The sequence below is a fragment of the Pyrus communis genome, chromosome 9, assembly GCF_041283825.1.
Source record: "Pyrus communis isolate YQ-2024b chromosome 9, ASM4128382v1, whole genome shotgun sequence".
Taxonomy (NCBI): domain Eukaryota; kingdom Viridiplantae; phylum Streptophyta; class Magnoliopsida; order Rosales; family Rosaceae; genus Pyrus; species Pyrus communis.
The window spans coordinates 11,692,878-11,716,335 of record NC_142573.1 but is presented as its reverse complement, the minus strand read 5'-3'; the positions used below and the strand labels follow the sequence as shown (position 1 = coordinate 11,716,335).

General features: G+C 34.8%; 1 protein-coding gene across 1 annotated transcript; it reads left to right on the top strand.

Annotated features, from left to right (window-relative positions):
* Positions 1-20,079: 20,079 nt before the first annotated feature.
* On the top strand, positions 20,080-21,146 carry LOC137739736 (protein TIFY 10c). Its single transcript, XM_068479422.2, has 2 exons — positions 20,080-20,680; positions 20,783-21,146. Exons 1-2 carry the CDS (start codon positions 20,190-20,192, stop codon positions 20,904-20,906), a joined length of 615 nt encoding a protein of 204 aa, XP_068335523.2. The 5' UTR covers positions 20,080-20,189; the 3' UTR covers positions 20,907-21,146.
* Positions 21,147-23,458: the final 2,312 nt, after the last annotated feature.

Sequence of the window (23,458 nt, the reverse complement as noted above, 5' to 3'; positions counted from 1 at the left end):
CTTTGGCAAACCTATACTTCCAGCTGTATGATGTTCATTTTATTTTATTTATATTTTTGTTGTTTTGCAGCTGTATGGCCTGTAAACCAGAGAAGGGTTGACTTAAGTGGAAATATAAAAATATTTGTTTGTATTTGAGTAGAAAAAATGATTCAATTTCGGAGGAATCTAGCTTGAAATTATCAAAGAATTGGTTAACCATCTTACTCATCTGTACGAATGTGTTAGAATGGAATTCTTAACTCCGAATCCTATTTCGTAGTTATCGTTTTGTATATCAAAGTAATTATTAATTATAATTAGTGAATGATTAGTTCGACAATAGGGATTGCTCTAATAATTTGATTCAAACTCGTAATAACAATCATCGAACATGAAATCTCTCACTTATAAATGGAGATAAATATGACTAGACAATATTATTTTACAATCGTTTCGTTGAAAAAATAGTTTAGATATAGATGGTAGTTTAGAGAAATAAATGGCAGTCTAGTAAAGCTGCATTCTACTTAAGGGTCGTTTTACAATCATTTCTTTGTAAAATTTTGTCCCACACTTTCTGGAAACTAAACAAATTTTCATCTTCCAGTTTTCTAAAAAAATGAAAACTAAAATGATTATCAAACGGTGATTTTAGAAACGCCAGCCCACGCTAATTATCCAACAACCATGCTTGCCCAAAAACTATGGAAATCTTCTAAGCCCAACAAGGTCTGCACAATCCAAAACTGCACAAAAACTTTAGCCGCCCCTTTTGGGATGGGAATGAGTCGGATCGGGAGATGACAATACCATATATGCCACGACGATTAGAGGGGAGCTTCATTGGATTTGTGAGGCACCATAAGTTATAGCGAAATGTGTTTTCCTTGTCAGAGTAATGAAAATAATATTCTAATTACAGATAGAGAAATTGCTTTCTGTATTTCATTACTTAATAAAGAAGTAATTACAAATGAGTATATTTACACTTTGCTAAGGAACCTTAGTGACTAATTACACTTGATTAACTAAGTAACGCAAGGATTAGTTACATAACAGTTGTAGCCAATTTACAGCTGTCCACACTAACTAAAATATCTAAGTATGAGGCGTCTCTTTACACCCCCTCAAGCTAATCAGAGGGGAACTCAGAGAAAGCTTGGACTGGAGAAACTTAAATCTGGCCTTGGATATTGACTTAGTATGAATATTAGCAATTTTATGTTGAGTACTGACATACTGAACTCTAACCAAATTTGCCAAAACTAGTTCTCTTATGTAGTGGTAATCTATTTCCACGTGTTTTGTGTGAGCATGACATACTGGATTACATGCCAAAGAAAGGGCAGAGACATTGTTACACCAAAGTTTAGGAACATTAGAGGGGCTATATCTTTGAAGATTTTGCATATCCATGTTAAATCTGCAACAGTATAGGCTAGTGAACAGAGAAGAGAATTTTTTTTTGTTTTTGTTTTTCTACTTTGGTCCTTAGATGTCACTTTACAAGAAGGTAAAATTGGTATTAAAAACTATTAAAAAGTGAGTAGGTAGAAGAAAGCGGGGAGACTTTATCATCACTCTAGGGACATTTTTCTTTTGCGTCCAATCACTTTGGGACAGTGGCAAAGCCAAGAATTGTTGAGGAGAGATGCGAAATTTGAAAGGGCAAAAGGTCCTAGAAAATATTGACAACTGTTCGAGGTCTAAGTCCATGGTCTGCAAGAGGATTAGACAATACTTCATTCAACTTGGTGACCTCACTTTATAGAGAACTATCCATAATATTTGAATGAGGATTTGTACTAACCAAAATATTTGAATGAGGATTTGTACTAACCAAAATATTTGAATGAGGATTTAGACTACCCGAAATATTCGAAGGAGAATTTGGACTAACCAGAATATTTGAAGGAGAATTTGAGCATCGTTCATATAATGTAATTCCATTATATAATTGTCTAATGAGCAGGGTTCTACAAGACGTTATGCGCTAATCAAGTAACGTGATGTGTCCTAATGCCTAGCGCCTAAGTAGACTAAGCGAATTTAACTAATTTATTATATATCGTATAAATAAGTGATATTTATTATATAACATAAATTACATAAAATATTATTAATTATATAACATATAATATATAAAAATTGATAGATTTTCCTTAATATTTTGGTCAATTATAGCATGAGATAAAAGCTCAAGTGATTACGAGCTTGTAATACTTTACGAAATGTTGCTTGAAACTCGTATGAATTTATAGTGAATTTGAAGAGGAATAATTGGGTCAAACATGCGGCTTAAAACACATTGGCAAAGGTGGACACATAGAAACGCGCAACTTAATCTATATACTATTATTAAGAGAACCCTCATTGTCAACTTTTTTCCCTTTTTTTTTATTTTACCCTCACTTTTGATACACACTATTGACAAAAGGAGGGTAAAATAGTAATTTTGCACATTTTCACAAAATGACAATCATATCCTTATTTTTCCTATTTTACCCTCTTTTTTTTTTTTTTTTTTTTGAGAAAATGACAATCATATACTTATTTTTCTAATTTTACCCTCACTTTTGATACACAATATTTACATAAAGATGACAAAACGATAATTATGTAATATTAAAAAAAATATATGCACTTATTAAGAGAAATTATTCACACACACACAAATTGTATGCCCTCTGCTAATTGCAAATAACTAAAAGAACAAATTGGGTAACTTGATTACACAACAATTGAAAAACAAAAACAAAATGGTCAAAGTTAAGAGGTCGCGTGTGGAAGTGGGAGAGAGTTCTTCTTCCTGATCTCTTCTCAGTTGGAACTAAAGCTACAAAAGTTGCAGATTTAGTATTCTTTGGTTTTAGAAATTAAAATAAAACTTTGATTCCGAATTATAAAATACTCGGACTAAAAGATAAATATGGCGAGAGCAGTGCAGTAGCAGCGACAACATCCTTCATTTAAGTATTCATACACTTTCCTGCAGGAGGGGCGGATTCCTCACTTATCTATGAAGTCCATAATAATCAAGCATATGTTAAGTGTTATTTTTTGTTTTGGACTTAGTTAATGTTATGTTTATTAATTAACTATAGGTCAATTAGACTAACTCCAATGGTGGGCTAAAAGCCAAATTACCCTCCAAAATTTCCCCCCCCCCCCAAACGCATTCCAACCCAAGGGAAAATTTTGAGCTAAATGCTAAATGCTAAACCAATGCCAAATTCCCCTCGAAATTTAGCCCAGAAATCAAGGTCGACTCTATCAAAATTTAAATTTTTTTTAGATTAAAATGTTCATAAAATTAATTTATGATAGTCTACATATTTTTTTTTTTAAATTTAATTTAACAAAAAAATAGCCTAAATTCATTCTTTAATAATCCCGGGCTAAAATTTTAGGGTAGAATGGTTGGAGTAGAAAAGCTGTTTTTAGGCTAAAAGTTAACTTTTTCGGGCTAAAAAATTTGACTTTTAGCCTAACCATTGAAGATGGTACAAGCCCATGATTTTCAGACCCTTATAATTGGATAAAAAAATGCATTTTTTTCATCAAAAAAGAATAAAAACCTTAACTCCACACCCTTGAAGCTCATGATGTATGCTACACTGCAGCTTTTATTCTGCAATTTCACGAATTCAAACTGTGCGTTGCAGTTTTAATTTTATAATAGTCAAATTAATTTTATTTTGAATACTACTATTATATCATAAAAAATAAAAAAAATTAGAAAACTGGTGGTTCTTTTACAATTCTTTTTAATGGGAGGTGGCACTGAGGGCTACGAAAAATAACTAGTTGAGATAGAAAATTGACAATTGTGAAAATCAAATTCAACGACTAATACACTCATATATTGAGTGTTACGTAGCATTACATTATGTTTGGATGAATAAATTTAAGATTACTAAGAAATTTTAAAATGACGGGATTTTATTTTCTAGAATTTGTGATTTTCTTGTTTGGTTAACTTAAAACAACAATAGAATTGAATACGGAATTTGTTATTTTTAAATTCTCAATTTATAAATTAAGAAAGAACATTTATTTACATGAAATTTAAACTTGAGAATTGGAGATACCAAATTTCTTTTTTTTTTTTTTTCCACGCGAAAATTCTAAATTTCTTATGAATCCAAACAAAAGAATTAGTGGATATAAATTTATAAATTCTGACTTTTATTTAAATTTCATGTTTATTTTTTTCATCCAAACATAATGTTAAAGTTGCACTCGTTTTCCCAAACACATACTAAAAAGAGATGGATTTGGATCCTCTCTTGAGCCCAAGGAGAGATCATCCTGATCAAGTAGTGTGGACCGTTGAATTTTTATCCAACATCTATAATTAATATAATTTTAAAGGAATTTTTCTGTTTATAACCGTTGGATAAAAATTCAACGATCTACATTGCTTGATCAAGAGGATCTTCTCATTGGACTCATGAGAGGATTCCAAATCCAAAAGAGATCACATTTTATAATACCAGATTGAAAAAACAAGCATTCAAACCCAAAAGTTGAAAAAACGAGTATGGTGATTTGTCCCTGTCACTTGGCGTTTTCTGATTTTCTACGATGTCGACTCAAAAGACTTTGAATGTTTCATACTAAACTTGCAGTGCAGCTTCTTTAAAAAAAAATTTAAAAAAAAATAATAATATTGTAGTGCGGTAGACAGACACAAGGAAATTTCGTGTAAGTTACCGCTAACCAACCAACCAACCATATGATATGAATGCCTGCTGGCTTCGCTAATACGAGACTAAATATTAAACACTTAAATCGATGATACTACATAAACAAACGACTAATGTGTACCACATGTTGTGGTCTAAAAATTAAAGAAATTTTAACGAAAAACTTTCGGTAATGTTTATTTTAACAAAAAATCATATTTTCATATTAAAAAGTTAATCATGTTACTATTTATTTTACAATTTATTTTATCCTTATAATTAAAACTCAAAATTTTCAGAATGTTTTCATTAGTTTTCTTAAAAATTAAATGAATTTTCAATTTTCTTTACTTTATTCGGCAATATATTTATTAATTATTTATTGTGATGGGTGATGGGTGATGGATGACCTGACGTTCCACTAAAGAGTAAAGAATGATATGAAAGGTAGTAAGGTACCACGTTTTCTACATGCCTGCTACTTTGTCAAAATTTTCCCTCTGTGGAATTGGCTTGGTCAACAGAAAGCAATATGTACAAATGTTTAAGCGGAGAAATTTCTGTGCGTTTTTCATCCCCATGACAACCGGTTGACACCCTAATTATTTGCTTTAATGTGTTTCATGAGATTAGTTATCTAAAAGGTACTCTCAAATAAACCCTAGATCATTTTATTGGCGTTTCAAATTAAAATTCATTATATTTATTATGAGTAATTTTTATTTTATTATTGTCAAGTTTTGTCAAAATCGCATTGTACTATACTTTTTTTTGTCTCATTTTCATATCTGAAGTTTGATTTTTCTGTCACTTTGATACTTTTGTTAGCCTAACTGTTAATTAATTTGTTAATTGATGACGTGAAAGAATCTAGCCCCACTTTACTACTTTCACGCATTGTGAAATTCACACTCTGCTACCCTTAGGTTTTTTGGCCTCACTTTCATATTTACAGTTATGTTTTGCTCCCAGATTCGTACATTTATTTTTTTATTAAATAATTGATTTCTAATACATATTCATTTTGTCACTACATGTGTCAAATTAAGTGATTTAATTAAAAGAGTGGTTGGGTGAGCAACAAACCGCGTAGAAGATTTGAGAAATATTTTTATAATAATGCATGAAGTAATAAGGTGAGTTAATTTAAAGATGATGCTTCTAACCAGTCAAATGGTGTGAATAGAAAATTGAAATAGGCTTTTAATTAAATGATTAAGTCCAATCATACGGGGAACTTCCAGGAACCTTCAAGGATAATCAACCGGATTGACCCGATGGAGTAAAATGTACAAGGAAATTGATCTTTTTCGGATCCCTTTCATCAAATCTTCACTATCAACTAATTTGAACTCTTGAAAATTAATCTAACGGCTATAAACATGAATCCACTTTAAAAGTTATAATAATTTTAACCGTTAAATCAAATTTCAAAGGTCTGTATTGTTTGATGGGGAGGATTTGGTGGAAGAGATCCAGAAATGATCAATTTCCAATGTATAAAATCCTTTTGAAAAAACGATAAAAGACAAAATAAATATGTAAACACATAGAGCATCTCTAAAGAAAATGGACACTTTGGATGCGGTCCCTAACTACCAATGTTCTTTGATTGAAACTTTCGTATATTTTAGTTTTTCTATCGAAGTTCTTGACATTAATGTAATAATGTATTTCTATAAATGTTATTATATTTTTAAATTAAAAATAAAATTTGTAGTTATTTATATTAATGAGATTTTAAATAAAATTCATAATTTATGGGAATAAAAATATTAAAGATGAATTATACTCTCCAATATATTATACGCGCACACACACGGATACGTTCATCAAAACTAACCAAAAAATTATTGTACCAAAACATAGGTACATTTTTCAAAAACTTAAAAAATAAAAAGAATAAGATATTAGGCTTAATAACATTATTAAATTTCTTCTATTAAACTTGACATGGATACATTCTCAAATAAATAGAACATACCCACATAAGCATAAAAAATGGATTAGAGAAAAGATTGAATGGATTTTATATAAAAAATGGGTACATTTTATATTTAAAAAAAAAGAGTGTTGTAGGCATATTTAACTGAGTTATCTAAGGGATTTGAGAGAGGAGGGCCTACGGTAGCAAGAAGGAGAAACTAGAGATTTAATTGTGAGGTGTGTATTGTATCACCCTCATTGTGTCTTTATTTATAGCAGTAGGATAGATAAAAATCTTACCCATTTAGGATTACAACTCATAATAGGTAATCAACTCCTAATAGGAATATAAGAGATATTCCTAGATCTACTAGGATTTACACAATCACATTCATATTCTAAATATGATTGCAACACTCCCCCTTGATTGTGCAAATACTCAAACAAACCATCGCATCAGATATTCAGCAGATAAAGTAGAATAGTTGATGAAGTCATCGACACAACGGGTCAACACGAGTCTCAAATATAAATAAAGTATGCATTGGTAGTACAAATCACAAAACCTCGCTATGGTAAAACCCAAGGCATAGGGAAAAGCCCATAGATTAAGGAGAAAAGTGAGAAGTATGCATAATGTCTAAAACAAATGTCAAATAGGACGAAAGTAATGAACTCAACGAAGTATGATCATCCCAGGATGGATGCCTCATCAAAACCTTGTTAGGTAGCAAAAACCTAGTGGGAAAAATACTCCTAATTGTAAGAAAAAGAGTACATTAAGATCAAGTAAGTATGCTTTAGGATATTCCCCTGAGTTAGACATAACTTCCAAATAAAAGAACTACAAGCGATTCAACTCAGACAATTTACGCATACCGATTCCTTGGACGAGCTTTTGAAAAGTAGACTTGGTGAAGATATCGGCCAGGTTGTCCTGGAAACGGATTTGCTTAACTTTAATGTTCTGATGATGTTGTTGGTGGTGAGAGTAAAAGAACTTCGGCGTTATGTGCTTAGTGTTGTCTCTCTTGATGTAACCCTTCTTTAACTGCTCGATACATGATGCATTGTCTTCAAAGATCGTCGTAAGAAGGTCAACGACAGAAAATGTATCCCTTCTTTAACTGCTCGATACATGATGCATTGTCTTCAAAGATCGTCGTAGGAAGGTCAACGACAGAAGTAAGACCATTAGTGCTTTGAATATGTTCCATAATTGTTCTTAGTCAAAAGCACTCGTGTGATGCTTCATGCAGAGCGAAAATCTTAGTATAGTTCAAAGAAGTCGCAACTAGCGTTTGCTTGATAGACCTCCAAGATATAGCGGTGTCTCAAACGGTAAAGACATAACCTGTTTGAGAATGTGCCTTATGCGGGTCAGATAGATATCCAGCGTCTGCATATCCAACAAGGCGAGAATCAATTTGAGAACCATAGGGGCGGTAACACTCGAAGATTCATGGGTATAGAACAAGCCCAAATGTTGCGTACCCTTGAGGTAGCGGAAAATATCTTTAACACCATTCCAGTGTCTGCGTGTGGGCACATTGTTGTATCTAGCTGAAGGAGATGTCGGGTCTAGTGCATTGAGCCAAGTACAATAAAGCTTCAATTCCACTTAGGTATGGAGCTTCGGGTTCCAAAATCTCTTCATCATCCTCCTTTGGATGGAATGGATCTCGTTTAGTATCTAGAGTCCAAACGACTATATGTGTACTCGAAGGCTTCGCTTTATCCTCATTAAAACGTCGCAACACCTTATAGGTGTAGTTCGATTGCTGTACTAGGATTCCATCCGAACAATACTCGATCTCTAGGCCGAGATAATATTGAGTTTTCCCAAGATCTTTCATCTCAAATTCTGATTTCAAGTGAGCAGCAATTTCCTCAAGCTTTGCGGAAGTTCCAATGAGGTTCATGTCGTCGACATAAACTGCAACGATTGCAAATCCAGAAAGTGACTTTTTTTTATGAACATGCATGGGTATAATTCGTTGTCCATATAACCCAGACTTGTCAAATATTCACTCAGACTGTTATACCACATCCTGTCGAATTATTTCAATCCGTATAGTGGCCTCCTCAATCTAATTGAGAGAGTGTTTCGTGGTCTACAACTATTTGAACTAGTCAATGGAAGTCCTTCTGGAACTTTCATGTATATTTTCGTATCTAGATCCCCATAAAGATACGCGGTTACCACGTCTATAAGCTGCATATTCAGCTTTTCGGAAACTACCAAACTGATTAGGTAGTAGAACGTTGTAATGTCCATTACGGGGGAATACGTCTCCTCGTAATCATTCCCAGGATGCTGAGAGAAACCTTGTGCTACGAGGTGTGCTTTGTATCGCACTATTTCATTCTTCTCATTACGATTCCTCACGAAAACCTACTTGTAGCCAACGGGCTTCACACGTGGTGGTGTATGAACAATAGCTCCAAACACTTTACGATTCACAAGTGAATCGAGTTCGACCTGGATTGCTTGTTTCCAGTTTGACCAATCTGTTTTACATTAACATTCATCAACGAAACGTGGTTCAATGTCATCGATAGGCATGATGTCAGTAGCTACTGTGTATGCAAATGCATCGTCGACAATCATCTCATTTCGATTCCAAACTTCAGCCAATACTGCGTAGTGGACTGAAATCTCATGATTCTCGGAATGTCAGTTTGGCTCAGACATCACCGTGATCTAGAATAACCTCATGCGTTGAAACGGATGAGTGAGCGATGATCGGATTCAAACTATGGTCACTAGTTAGTGCCAATTTCCTCTTCCAGGGTTATGAATGCTTTAAACCAAAGGGTCTGCTATGCTTTAGGGTTGAAGTAGATGATTGGCTAGCCGTCAACATACCGGGCCTTGTGGAAGGTGCGGCCTCCCCACCTTCGAGGGCAGTTCGGCCTTCCGAAGTGGGATTGTGACATACGCGGAGTACATCTATCCTAGCAGGTGCGTTTGCATCGGGTATATGTGATCTTGTCACCTTAGCTAGATCATTAAAAGCATCTGGCATGCTCTGAGCAATGCTTTGAAGATTTATAATTTGCCGCCCGTCAGTTTCAGACTAGGCAGTGCAGAGATCTAAATGAGACATAATGGGAGCATACCACGACAATTCGCGGCGTTCTCCTGAAATGTTAGCATGCTTATCTCCCCCTAATGACGGGAAGGCTGTCTCATCAAAGTAACAATCCGCAAAACATGCAGTAAAGAGATCTCCTGTCAAGGGTTCTAAATAGCGAACAATTGATGGCGAATCATAACCAACATAGATTCTTATTTTTCTATGAGGACCCATTTTGGTACGTAGTGGCGGCATTATTGGAACATAAACTGTGCACCTAAACACACGAAAATGTGAGACGTCAGGTTCGTATCCAATAACCAACTGTAACGGTGAATGAAGTTGTGTAGCGGTGGGCCTCAGGTGGACCTGTATAACTACGTACAATATTGCATAGCCCCAGGCAGATACTGGCAATTTGGTTCTCATAACCAAAGTCTGAGCTATCAATTGAATGCGCTTTATGAAAGCTTCTGCTAGACCATTTTGGGTGTGAACATGGGGTACAAGATGTTCCACATCAATCCCTACTGACATGCAATAATCGTCAAAAGTCTGTGACGTAAACTCTCCAGCATTATCCAGTCAAATCAACTTAATTAGATAATCATGGTGGTGAGCCCTTAGCTTAATAATTTGTGCTAGGAGTTTCGCAAATGCAGCATTGTGTGTGGACAACAGGCAAACATGTGACATTCGTGTCGATGCATCAACCAACACCATAAAAAATCTAAATGGTCCGCAGGTTGTTGGATAGGTCTACAAATATCCCTTTAAATCCTCTGAAGAAACTTAGGGGGGTTGTGAATAATCTTTGTAATCGAGGGTTGAATATTTAACTTCCCCAAAGAACATGCTTTGCATGGCGGAAATCCAACATATGGAGGTAACCGATGACCACAAGATGTTTTGAGTATATGGCACATCATGTCACATCTAGGATGTTCCAAACGATCATGCCAAAGTAGCAAAATGCTCTGGAACTCAGGCATAGGGCCGACCACATGGTGGGCTTCTATGCCGTGAATGGTTGTTATGTACAAACTACTCGGGAGACGTCCCAACTTTTCATGAATACGTTTCTGACCATATTCCTACGAAGTGATACAAATAAATTTAGAACCATTATCTTCAGTGGTTTCAACGTTATATTGATTATCTTAAATATATCTAAAACTCAGCAACGTTTTTCCAGAACATGGAGAATAGAGTGCCTCTTTAATGGTTAAGACTGTACCATTGGACAACATGATATGTGCATTTCTGTATCCTTCAATCAGGTTGGATGGGCCTAAGAGAGTTGTCAAAGGTGCTTTCTTGGGTATAAAGTTAGTAAAATAGAGTCACTTACGCAAGATGTTATGCGTGGTGGCACTATCAGTTAAACAACTAATTTTCTCACTATACATACCTAAAAATAAATTGATTGAATTGGTCACATGTATAAATATAATTCCATTCATTCAATTAAGCAATTCAAGAAATAATATCCATCAAATAACAATCCATAATTCAAAACAAACCAAAACCAAACAATGTATTCCAAAGACATAGAAAATTTGTTCAAAATTAAACCATAAACCTTGAAAAATAGGGGAGAGTGGTCGGCCATTAGGGGTAAAACACCCTAAAAACATGTGTAATTTATTCGTCCATAGGAGCTGACGCATCCTGAAAATTTGATATCTCCATAGATGTAGGAGCATCTTCTGGATGATCCACATGTGCAAAGTTAGACTCACGACGGGAATGATACTTGGCAATAGCCTCGAGGTCAGCTCGGCATGCGCGTGACCAATGATCTTTTGATCCATAGTAATAACACATGTCCATTTCAGTGGAAACCAATTGAGTAGTAACTTTTCCCTTGTTCTTGAAGTTCAGGGCTTTAGGGGCAAGGGTGGACTCTTATGGGTCACATTTCCTCCCTTGTGTAGGCCTTGATTTTGTAGACCGTGGGCCCATGACGGGGTTTGCCGTTCATTGCCATGGCCACGACGATTCTTTAGTCGTTTATGGCTGCTATAATTGCCATGGCCACGACGATTCTTCATCAAAAATTTGTTCTGCTTTTCAGCAAGAAGTTGTATAGAGATCAAATCCAAAAATTTGGTGAATTTCTATGCCCTATATTGTTGCTGCAGGATAATATTAGTGACATGGAAGGTCGAATAGGTCTTATCCAGGAAATCTGATTTGGTTAGTTTCACTTTACAAAACTTCAGCAGTGATCAGATTCTACAAACTTCAGAGTTGTATTCATTTACAGACTTAAAGTCTTGGAAGCTAAGATGGTGCAAGTCGTGTCTTGCTTCAGGTAACTATATCTAGATCGAAACGGTTGACCAGAGTAAGCCAGAGGGTGTGTGGCTCCTCCTCAACGAGGTACTCGGTCTGCAAAGCATCATGGATGTGTCTTCGAATCAAGATCATTGCAGTAGCTTTCTGAGCTTTGTCGACAGGTTTGTCGTCAGTAAGTGCCTCGATGGTGGCTCTAATACGTTTTGCAGTAAGATGGAGCTTCACGTCTTGAACCTACTTTAGGTAGTTTCTTCCAAAGACTTCCAGAGCGGTGAAATCGAGTTTGTTCAAGTTCGACATGTCCTTAAAATAGAGGGTACAACAAAAACGTGATTAGTGATACGGTAATCCACAAACATATATCATAGAACATTCGAGTTCTATAGACAAGTATTGGTTTAATTTATGCATGAAAACTACAGGTTTCATGTGGTAAGTTTTGAATGAAAACTTCAGGTTTCAAAGGCACTAAATATGAAACTACAGGTTTAATTTAGTTTTATGAATGATGAGTTCATAAAAGAGAGGTTCTTGCAAAAAGCACAGAATGCAATATGCTGATTTAAGTGTAGTGGATTTGAGTTTCTTTGGGAACTCAAGTGTGAGAGCTTCATTACTACGAAAGTATGTCAACGGTTCAAAGTATAAAAATAAATTATTGAATCGTTAAAGTCCAAAAATGATCTTCAGGTTAATAATTTTGGATTCATTATCAAATTAATAGACTGCAAGTCACTTTTAATTAATTCCATAGATCAGGACCAAACAGGGTTAATCGTGGAAGCAAATAATGCCAAAAATTAGCATTAGGTCGAAAAAGTCTAGTCCAAAACAGGTTTAGGCTGGGGTATCGAGAGTAGGGCAAAGCTCTAGGGGTAAGTGGGCTCGGGTTTGGCTGCAAAAGCAGCCCATATGTGGTTACAAGCCACGGGCCGAGACAGGTGAGCCCAGCAGCAGCAGCAGCTGCTGGCTTTTGGGCCGAATGGTGGGGCACGAGTCAAGCCCAGCGGAAACACTAGCCTTGGGTTGCCCTGGGAAGCCCAGCCGAGGCTAGGTCCGGTTTAGGGCAAGCCAAGCCTAGCAGTAAAGGTTGCGAGCAAATACGTTGGGGCTCCATGGCATAACCTAGAAGATAAGGGACTCACAGGACATCGTGCCAAAAAGCTATATGCTTTTGGTTGGGCCAAGGGACTTCAGGCCCATTAATTTAATTAGGCCAAAGGCCTTGGGATGTCTAGGTCAATGTAGCAAGCCAAAAAGTTGCTGCCGTGTGGTCTATGCGACTGGGCTTCAAGCCAGTGATGGTCCAATGATGCCACGGCGGGGGTGCGGTGGTGGTGCCGCATAGTGCCCAACACAAAAAATTTCCCTTTTTTTTTTTTTTCTCGACAGGATTAGGGTTTTAAAAAAAACCTAGAATTGCTTCTAATTTATTTATATACTTTGACTCACAATTCCACATAGCAATTTAATTGCGTAATGCATGAAATATATATATATATATATATATATATATATGTATATATATCGTAAGGAAAATATAAACATAAAGGGGTTCCTGCATCATGGAGAATGTTTTCATGCTTCGTGGACGTTTTAAATATCTTCATTTATTTTAAGCATACCTAATTAGTAGAAAACAAAGAAGAGCCTTTGAATTTTGTGGAAGATAGCCTTTTCCTACGATCCGTCAATTCCTCGGCTTCTAGCAAGATTGTGCTGATAACATGTTGTAAGCCTATTTAACTGAGCTATCTAAGGGATTAGGGAGGGAGGGGGCCGACAGTAGTAAGAAGGAGAATATAGAGATTTAATTGTGAGGTGTGTGTTGTATCACCCCATTGTGCCTTTATTTATAGTAGTAAGAAAGGTAAAACCTTACCCTTTTAGGATTACAACATTTAATATGTAATCAACTCCTAATAGGAATATAAGAGATATTCCTAAACCTACTAGGATTTACACAATCACATTTCTATTGTAAATATGACTGCAACAAAGGTTACATTTTTCATATAACAAATTGGTATATTTAAGAATGGGTACATATAAGATTTAAAAATTGAAATTTTTTTATTAAATTCTAACCGAAAGTCTTTCCAACCGAAGTGTTTTTTGTTTATTGGATTTGAAAGCTTTGTGAGTTGGAGTCAAATTTGACATCAATGTCAATTTTTTTTAATTCATTTTAATGGTGGATCCCTCATTCCATTAACAATTCAATGAATAAAAATTTTGTTTCGACATTTTTTTTAGTAATTACAACCATTTAAATCTTTATTTAAATAATAAAATAACATTTGATAATTCAGTTAGAAAAGTACAAAATTTAAGATAAGATTTAACTCTTATAATTTGATATTTTTTTTATTTAAATAATAAAATAACATTTGATAATTCAGTTAGAAAAGTACAAAATTTAACATAAGATTTAACTCTTATAATTTGATATTTTCTTTGGAGATGATCTAATATTCTAGTGGATAGTATTAGATTTTTACCTATCTCTTGCCATAAATTATTATATTAATTTTGAACCCTCCTTCTGACACACCCCGACCGAGAGCGGAGCGTGCTGGCCGTCACACGAAGGTGACGTAGCCATGTGCACGTGCGGAAGCTAATAAAGTAGTAATATAAAAGTATGAATAATTAAAACTAGCATACAAGGTACTAAAACAAGTGCTAGTAAGTGAGATACAATTTCAGAGCAGGTCTATAGCAGCCCAAACGAAAACGACAACAGTAGTACGCCCGAAGGCGACCCTACAATGGGGAGTGTCTGTCAGAAACGCCGGAAAGCCCTCAGGGGAAACCACCGCAACGGCTAAGCAACTAGAACCTGGAGGGGCGCAAAACAAAAGCGTGAGTGGGCAAAAACAAAGCTCTTTGAAAACCATTTAGCAAAATACATTCTAACCCCTCGCCGTAAAACCTGTATACTTCCCAGAAAATAAACATATAAACGTATGTAAAGATATGCCAACATGCTCACGAATATGCCATGCCGAAATCTCATACTGAATGTAAGTGCCCAGGTATAAATCATATCAACATCATAACATCTGGCAGCCGGAGTCACCTAACGTGACCTGTACGGCTGCATCTAGAGCTCAAATCTCAACTCTATAACTGAACCTGCCCACGAGTCGGAACCACTCAAGGTGGTATGTGCGACAGGCCTGGGTGTAACATATATATATATATATATATATATATATATATATATATATATATATATATACGCTCTAGTGCTACGATCACGTGAAGGCTGTGCGAATAATCGCGAGTCACCTACGAGTCGGAACCACCTAATGTGGTCTGTACGACAGGCCTATGCACCTAACTTGGATCCAAGCTGAGCGTATGGTGCGGGAGGTGAACATCACGTGAAGGACTGTGCCCTACTCTGGGCGGGAGCACTAACACCGGGGGTGCAGGTTATGAGCTCTCTAAGTCTCTCAAACTACTGCTGAAGGTAAATATGAATACCACTTACCTGGCACTTACCTGTGCGTCCACAGCACCCAATATGCATATATATGTATGCCACTACTAATGCGTGCAACGATGCATAAACGATAATAATAACATGCATGGCATAAGGCAAATAACCCTTTTTAAATCAATTTCTGGGAATATAAATGTATATAGGTATATACGGAAAACAAAAGCCCACTCACTGGTATGTAGAAGGGTCGTAGCCCCCCTGCCTCGCGTGTGCACGCTCGTCTTCGGGGTACGTGTCACCTAAATGCGAAACAACTATAAAAACGTTAACTTTAAAGCACATAACCAACTTCTCGTAATAACTTCTCATACATTGCTCAAAATGGACAAATGAATATACCAACGTGCTCTACACAACCTCAGGATCACAACCATATTTTTAAAATAATTTTCCTCCGCCGCACGCGCCCCCACGCGCCGGTCAAGGCACGGACCTACGCGCCCCCCACGCGCGGCCACGTGCCATGCACACTGACAGTGTCAACAGACGCCGTCAGGAATATTCCGTTAAACTGACGGAATATTCCGTTAAACCTAACTGACGCCGTCACTGCCGTTAGGAATATTCCGTTAAACTTAACGGAATATTCTCCTTTCTTCTCCGGTCTACCCTCGCCGGACTCCGGTCGCCGGAAAACTGGGGAAAACTTCAAATTCACTATTCTCCTTCGTTTTTCAACCATTTTCTATGATTCTTGTACCAAAAGAAAGCCCTAGACTAGTAGAATCACGTTACACAACTTTTAACAGCTAAAAACCACGCGATCATACCTGTCTCAAAACTCAAAACTCGGCCAACTTCGAACCAGGCCTTCCCGACGTCCAAATTCGTCCAACGAGCTACTCCGACGCTCCTTAGGACCTCACCAACACATCTACAAGCTTCAAATGTCCAAAAACTAAGTAAATTAATGTTGCATGAACAGTACTCAAATCGGAGTTTAAGAAAGCGACGTGAAAACGTCGATGTTCTTACCTGAAAAGGGTATCACTGGACTCCTCACAGCCTCACCAACTCGATGGTGTCCTTGGTTCCCTCGATCTGTCCAGGTTTGAGGGATTGTGTGAGTGTCCGTACGTTTTTTGAAGAAGAAGAAGAAGAATAGAGGACTCGGGGGAGAGGGAGAGAGAGAGAATGACAGAGGGTGAGGGAGAGTGAGACAGTGTGGGTGTGTGGCCCAACACATGTCCACACCACACAAAACATCCCACAACGTGACAAAAACGAACTAGGGGCAACAAGGTAATTTCACACGTGCGTTTTAATAATCCCGGGACGGGATGTCACACCTTCCCCTTAATAATAGTATATATATTTTTTAAAATGTAAACACGTCCTGTTTTATCGTATTTATGTTTTTCTGCAGTTAAATTGTGCGAAATTAATTTAAACCCATATAAAACATGTTAAACTTATCATGCCTCAATGTATACACTCAAACCCATTGGTAACTTTTATGGTTTCATTTCGCATTTATCCTTTCACTCAGTTGAATTATTGGTTTTCTCATTAAATAAGAGTTAGTTGGAGCAATGATCTGTGGATGTATCGGTCCCTGTACTAGACATCATCGAGTATTAATTCCTAAACTTATTACAATGTGTGGTAATAATTCTTATAATTAATTTGCTAGAATTTTCTTATATTTTTGTCCATTTTAATTATTTTATTTTGAAAGAAATTTGTGATGGTGTGATTAAAAATAATCATTACTCCACATTTTAACAAGTTCATGAGCCAATACTTGTGAGTTTTTAATTTTAAAACCATAATTCCAATTAAACTAAAATCCAAAGAATAATACTTTAATTTTCTCGAAATCGTATTAAGTGCACAACATATCCAAACATGCTACCAAAAACGATACAAACTCAAAAGCAATGAAATATTAGGATGAGTGACTTTTCAAAAGATAATAAAAATATATATCAATGCCCATTATGCACACTATCCTCAAATTTTGTATGTTTCTCTTGATCAATGAATATCATATCGTTTCAAAAAATAATATAAAATATATATATATATATATATATATATTTGTATTGTGTGTTGAAACCAAGTTAAGACACTAATTCAACTCCTTAAAAATCATGTTATTATCACGTTCTAGGCTTGATTAGTATGCTTAATTTTTCAAAAAATCGTGTCGTGGTTAATTTTACCACCAATATGTTGACTCCATTTAATTAATATGTTCCACCAATTGACTTGCTCATGTCGCATGGCATGCATGTATAAGATTGTTTAAATGGTGAGTTGGACAGTCTAAGACAAAAACAAGTTCCTAATCACATTGCCTAACATGAAATAAAGGTTTTCCAACAAATAAAACACTGTCATTTTACGTACAAAAAACGCAAACCCATATAACCACAAAAGAAGGTCGATATATAAACTATTTTTACGTGTTTGACAAATAAAAAAAATTCCAATTCAAAACATGCAAAAAATAAACTTTAATTAAATGCAAGTAGCAATTTTCATCTCATTTTAATCACAATTTCATATTGTAACCACGTGAATGCAGGCCTCGCAACACTCACTCACAAACCACAACCAACTTGGGAAAAAAAATTCAGTGTACCAGAATATAATCTGTTATACTAAGTATCATAATATAAGTTGTTTGATTTTTTTTTTTTAATATACAACTGCCTGTATTATCTAAACTACATAATAATAAAATCTGATTGTCAACCAAAACCTTGTAAAATTACTTTTATCCTTTTAATTATAAGTGAACAGAAATAGTCATCTAGTACCATGATTTAGTGATATTTTTTTTTCTTTTGTAAGTGAGAGATCTTAGGTTCCATTTCTGCCAAAGAAAAATTTGACAGTAATGTAATTTCACACAAATCAAATTTTACTTTTTTTAAAGTCTCAAACTACATGTGATTCTATGATATTTTTAATATTAAAAAAAAAATAAAAAACACGTCTCACCGCTCTCATGTCCTCTCTCATTTTCTTCCTCTTTCTATTTTGAAAATAAATAAATAAAAAAATCATTCTACACACTTTTGTTTTTTTTATTTTTAGTAAATCGATATTTTTATACTAAGTAAAAAAGAATTAAATTAAGACGTATAATGAGTAGTCTATTAAATGTCGAGATATATTTAGTGACACATAATTATATGGAGGTGTTTCGGGACACTAAAATCTTTCCAACTTAAGGTGTGGAGTGTGGACCATCGGCCGAATATACGTATTGGACACGCGGCAAACGCGATGGCCAGTGGTATGAAAGAAACGAAATTGCCCAACCGGAATTGAATGGAAACTTTTGTATCACGTGCTGGGAGCGAACCCAATTCTCGAATCTCGAGGACACGATGTAAGGAAACAAGAGGAACATCGCGTGTTTGCCATTTTCAAGCGTGGGTCCCGCGAACAAGTCGGTCGTTGAACCCAACTCTACGTCTCCAGTCTCCACCGAACCTAGTCCAAGCCTAACTTTTGTGACCTGTCAAATGACCAATGTACCCCACATATTCCTCCAGCTACAGAATAGTGCCATACTTTTTACTATATGTGGTTTAGTTCAAACGGCACCGTACCATTATATTGTAATTTAGTTGGCTCTGGTTTTGAAGTAAAATACTGAACTTTTTATTGTCAAAAATTGATTTTTTTATAAAATTTAAATTTATTTTTGATGGGAATTGAATGTAAGAACTCTCACTTACAAGTGAAGAGAAATACTATTATACCGTAGTACTAAAAGAGTGTCAGTCTTTTTACCATATGTGGCTTAGTTTAAACGACATTGGACCTTTATATTGTAATTTAGTTGGCTCTAGTTTTGAAGTAAAATATCAGACTTTTCATTCTCAAATTTTGATTTTTTTTTATAAATGATATATTTACTTTAAATAAATAGGTCAGTAATAATGTGGTTCAAATTTATCTTTGATGATAATTGAATCTAAGAACTCTTATTTACAAGTAAAGAGAAATACTACTATACTGTAGTACTAAGAAAAATACTTCTCACTTACAAGTAAAAATTTGATTTTAACCGTACTAAAAATATTAAAATTCTTTTAGTTAACTAAATGTAATTTTATTCAATTGGAAGCATTTCTCTATAGAGAACAGTTATTAACACTGCAACAATCTAATTCTGCATTTCTCACAATTGTAATTTTCTTTCTAATTATAAATTTTTAGAATATCAATAATAATTTCCTTCTAAATATACCTGAAATTAATCTAACCCTCCACTCCTCCTGAAAATTGACAACGTAAAAATTAGTATTGAGCTCACAAATTTAATATTTCTCATTTACAAACACGTTAGAACAATATCAGACCGTATCACGGGTGGCTCTGCAAGAGTCTCTGCTTTAAGTTGTTTTTATTACGAAATGTAGTTTCAAGGGCTTTTTCGTAAAAAGACAGGTAGAAGGTCACTCCTATCGCACTTGACTCCACGTGTTTGAATCCTATCTCCTCTTTATGCCTTTGCCATACTTTTTCCTCTCAATTTTATAATGCAAAAAAAACGTGCTTGAAAAATCCAATAAACAAATCAATATTCCTACACAGGCAGCCTTACTTGACTTCCCCATTTATATTCCCCTCCTCCCCACTCCACCACTCCCCACCATTCAGCAAACCATCACCGAGATTACATCAAATTTTCTCTCTCAATTGTTTTCATCGACAATTTTCATCACAAAGATATCCGACATGGCAGCTGAGAAGTTGAATTTCGCACAGACATGCAACCTCTTGAGCCAGTTCTTGAAGGAGAAGAGAACCCTCCAAGTCATCCCTCCCACAACCATGAACTTGCTGACGGCCATGGAGGCTGCTGCTACGAACCCAGTTGATCAGACGGCTCAGACTCCGTCATCAAAACCCAGCATCGATTTGCTTCCGCATTTTACCAAAAACCCAGAAGCGGCTTTGGGAGATCAGCAGCCAGGATCTGCTGCCCAGATGACTATTTTTTATGGTGGGCAGGTGCTGGTTTTCAATGATCTGCAGGCTGAGAAGGCAAAGGAAATCATGGGTTTGGCTACAACTGGAAGCTCCAAGATTTCTGCTGGATTTGTGAAGAAATTGGGTTCTGAGAATCAGTCGAATGTTGTCGCTGAAAATAATTCTCAGGAAATTAAGTTGCCAACCCAGGCCAGAAGAGCTTCACTACACAAGTTCTTGGCCAAGAGAAAAGAAAGGTAAATTACTTTCCAAAAGTATTTATTTTCTGAAGGTTTTTTTTTTTAGTAAAAAACGAATCGAAGTGACGCCTCTCCAATTGGGTTATTTAAAATTTTCAGGGTGACAGCAGTAGCACCATATCAACTGAACAACCAGAGAGCATCTTCTCCTGCCAAAAGTGACGAGCAAACGAGTTCGAGGGCACAAGGGCAAAGTTCAAAGGAGCTTGAACTCAGCCTCTAGTGATTAAATCGGCTCACAATTCTAATTCGGTTTAGATTTATTATATTAAATTGGGTTAGTTTCTGGCGACTTATGATCCTGACTCTGTAATTTGTTGTAAGCCAAAATTATTCTTCCATCAACAATATATTTTTTGTGTAATTATTATTTTATCAATGAGATTGGATGCATAATCCATTTCTGAGAAACAAAATAAAGAAATATGAACAAAAGTTGGACTACTCTTCAACTGTTTTCTAATTACTTTTTCTTTTTTGGATTGAAATTTTTCCTGATTACTTTTTGGATATAAGCGATGGGAAGAATATAAATTTCTGGTGTAAAAGTCAGGTTTGTGGTCGCGGAGAGAGGGTGGCCGTAATGTTTTTGTTAATCTTTTTTATTTGCAGAAGGGATAGATAACCGTGGTTTGTTATTAGTTTTATTTCTTTTTGAAAAATAAAATAAAATAAAATTTATATGTGGAGCAACTCTTAAAAATGTCTAATTATAAGTTTGAATTATGATGATGAACGTATTTACAAATTTAACGTTTTTTTATACAAAAATATATTTACTCTAAAGATATAGGAAATAAATTAATACAAAACTCATCGACTTACAATTTTTGGGCGCCTTACATATTTTATATGTTTTTTTATTTAATTTATCTATTAACAAAATCTTTCTTATCAATCAAAAAATGGTGAAAACATCAAATTAATTCTGTCATCAAAACTAAAGAAAAAAAAAGTAAATTGTAGCAATTATTCTTTAATTTTAATCAAATTAGAGCAATAATCTCTCAATTAAAAATTTAGTACTATTTGTCCTTTAATTTCAACTCATCAAAATGTGTAGCTATGGTCATTTTTGTCAATTTTGTTAAAATTTTGTCAAAATAAGTCATATTGGAATGACCATTGCTACAATTGGGGTCCCACAACTCATCAAAATGTAGAGCTATGCTTATTTTCACCAACTTTGTCAAAATTTTGTCAAAATGAGTTATGTTGGAAATATCATTGCTACAATTGGATTAAAGTTGAAGGACCATTGCTCGTTAAAGTTGAAGGATCAATGGTAATGAATTTTTAGTTGAAAGACCATAGTTACACGTTTTAATGTGTTGAGAGACCAATGATAATAGATTTTTAGTTAAGTGACCATTGTTCAAATTGAATTAAAATTAAGGGATCATTGTTACAATTTACTTAAAGAAAAAATAACCAAAATAAAAGTTATTAGCAATATAGTATTTAGGAACAAAATAGTTGTACTTTTTTTCTTTTAAAGCCTCACGACTTTTTTCTCTTCCACATTTTTTTAAAATAAATAAATTTTTAGTCATGAAATAGTTATTCAGAAACAGCTTCTTGAATAAAATTCGTATGAAGATCGTAAAAAAAAAAGTTTTAGCAATCAGTTTATATATATATATATATATATATATATTTTTTTTTTTTTTTTTTTTCCGTAAATTTTACATTAAAATTTTAGTAAGTAATGCATAACATGTATACAATTGCTAATTGACAACCAAAATAATATAGAAAAACTCTAAATAGCCGTTTGACTTAGTCAAAGTTGATCAAGTAAATCAGGATGGAAGTTCATCAACCATCTATTAATTAGTGTTGAAAGAATTCAAGTTCAAAGTTCGAACATTCCAATTTTTTTTTAAGAAAAATGCTAAAGAGATCATAAATTAGAACCACATTTTGTAGATCTCATGGCGTGGCGATTGATCCAACCATCAACTGCCACATTATGATCTATAAAATATAGTCTAAAAACATGGTTTTTCTAACATTTTTCTTTTCTCAACGATGTGTTCATAATAACGATATGGAAATCAACTGGTATCAAACTCCTCATATATGAGATTTACCTAAAATCTCTCACCAATAAGTGAAGAACAATACTTTAAACAAAATAATTAATCTGAAAATTTTACAATGGACTAGTCTATAGCATAAATTATGTGATGAACTGACCGAATGTGTAATTAATAATTAAATAGATAAAACTTCAACAATTAAGGATATCAATACATATTATGCTCCCGTTATTAGTCTATTGGGAAAACAAACTCAACTGATGTATACACATCAAATTAGTTATTATGGTCGTCTTTGTTTTAATTTTTTATTTGCATTTTTAATTAATTTGTGCACTAAATTGTTTAGGCTTTGCCGCCTTTCACACCCTTAACCCAGTTTGTCCAGACATTAAAGACTGGTTTGGAGTTTTGGTGCTTACAAAAGAACAGTTTATTAAAAAAAATTAGGGACATCAAATGTGGTTAGGGTTGTCATTTGCAGTAGAAAAACATAGGAAAGTAGAAGCAGGATTTTACCATGCTTCTTAAAAAAAAACACTTTTATTAAAGCATGCAAGTTAACAGTCTTCATTTAATGAAATTTTTAAATAGCAAGTACACCCTGGCTTATTTACATTTAGAATTTTTTTGAGTGGCTACCACGTAACTTGGATTCTACTTGATATTTAACTCGGGTCATACCTTGTAGAAATTGAGTTGAGTTGAGTTGAAATGAGGTTTATTCACACTG

What these genes read in the sequence shown, in the direction of transcription:
- LOC137739736 (XM_068479422.2), top strand. Translation starts at nt 20,190, where the DNA reads ATGGCAGCTGAGAAGTTGAATTTCGCACAGACATGCAACCTCTTGAGC. An exon ending in TTGGCCAAGAGAAAAGAAAG is followed by an intron (nt 20,681 to 20,782) that starts GTAAATTACTTT and finishes TAAAATTTTCAG; the next exon opens with GGTGACAGCAGTAGCACCAT.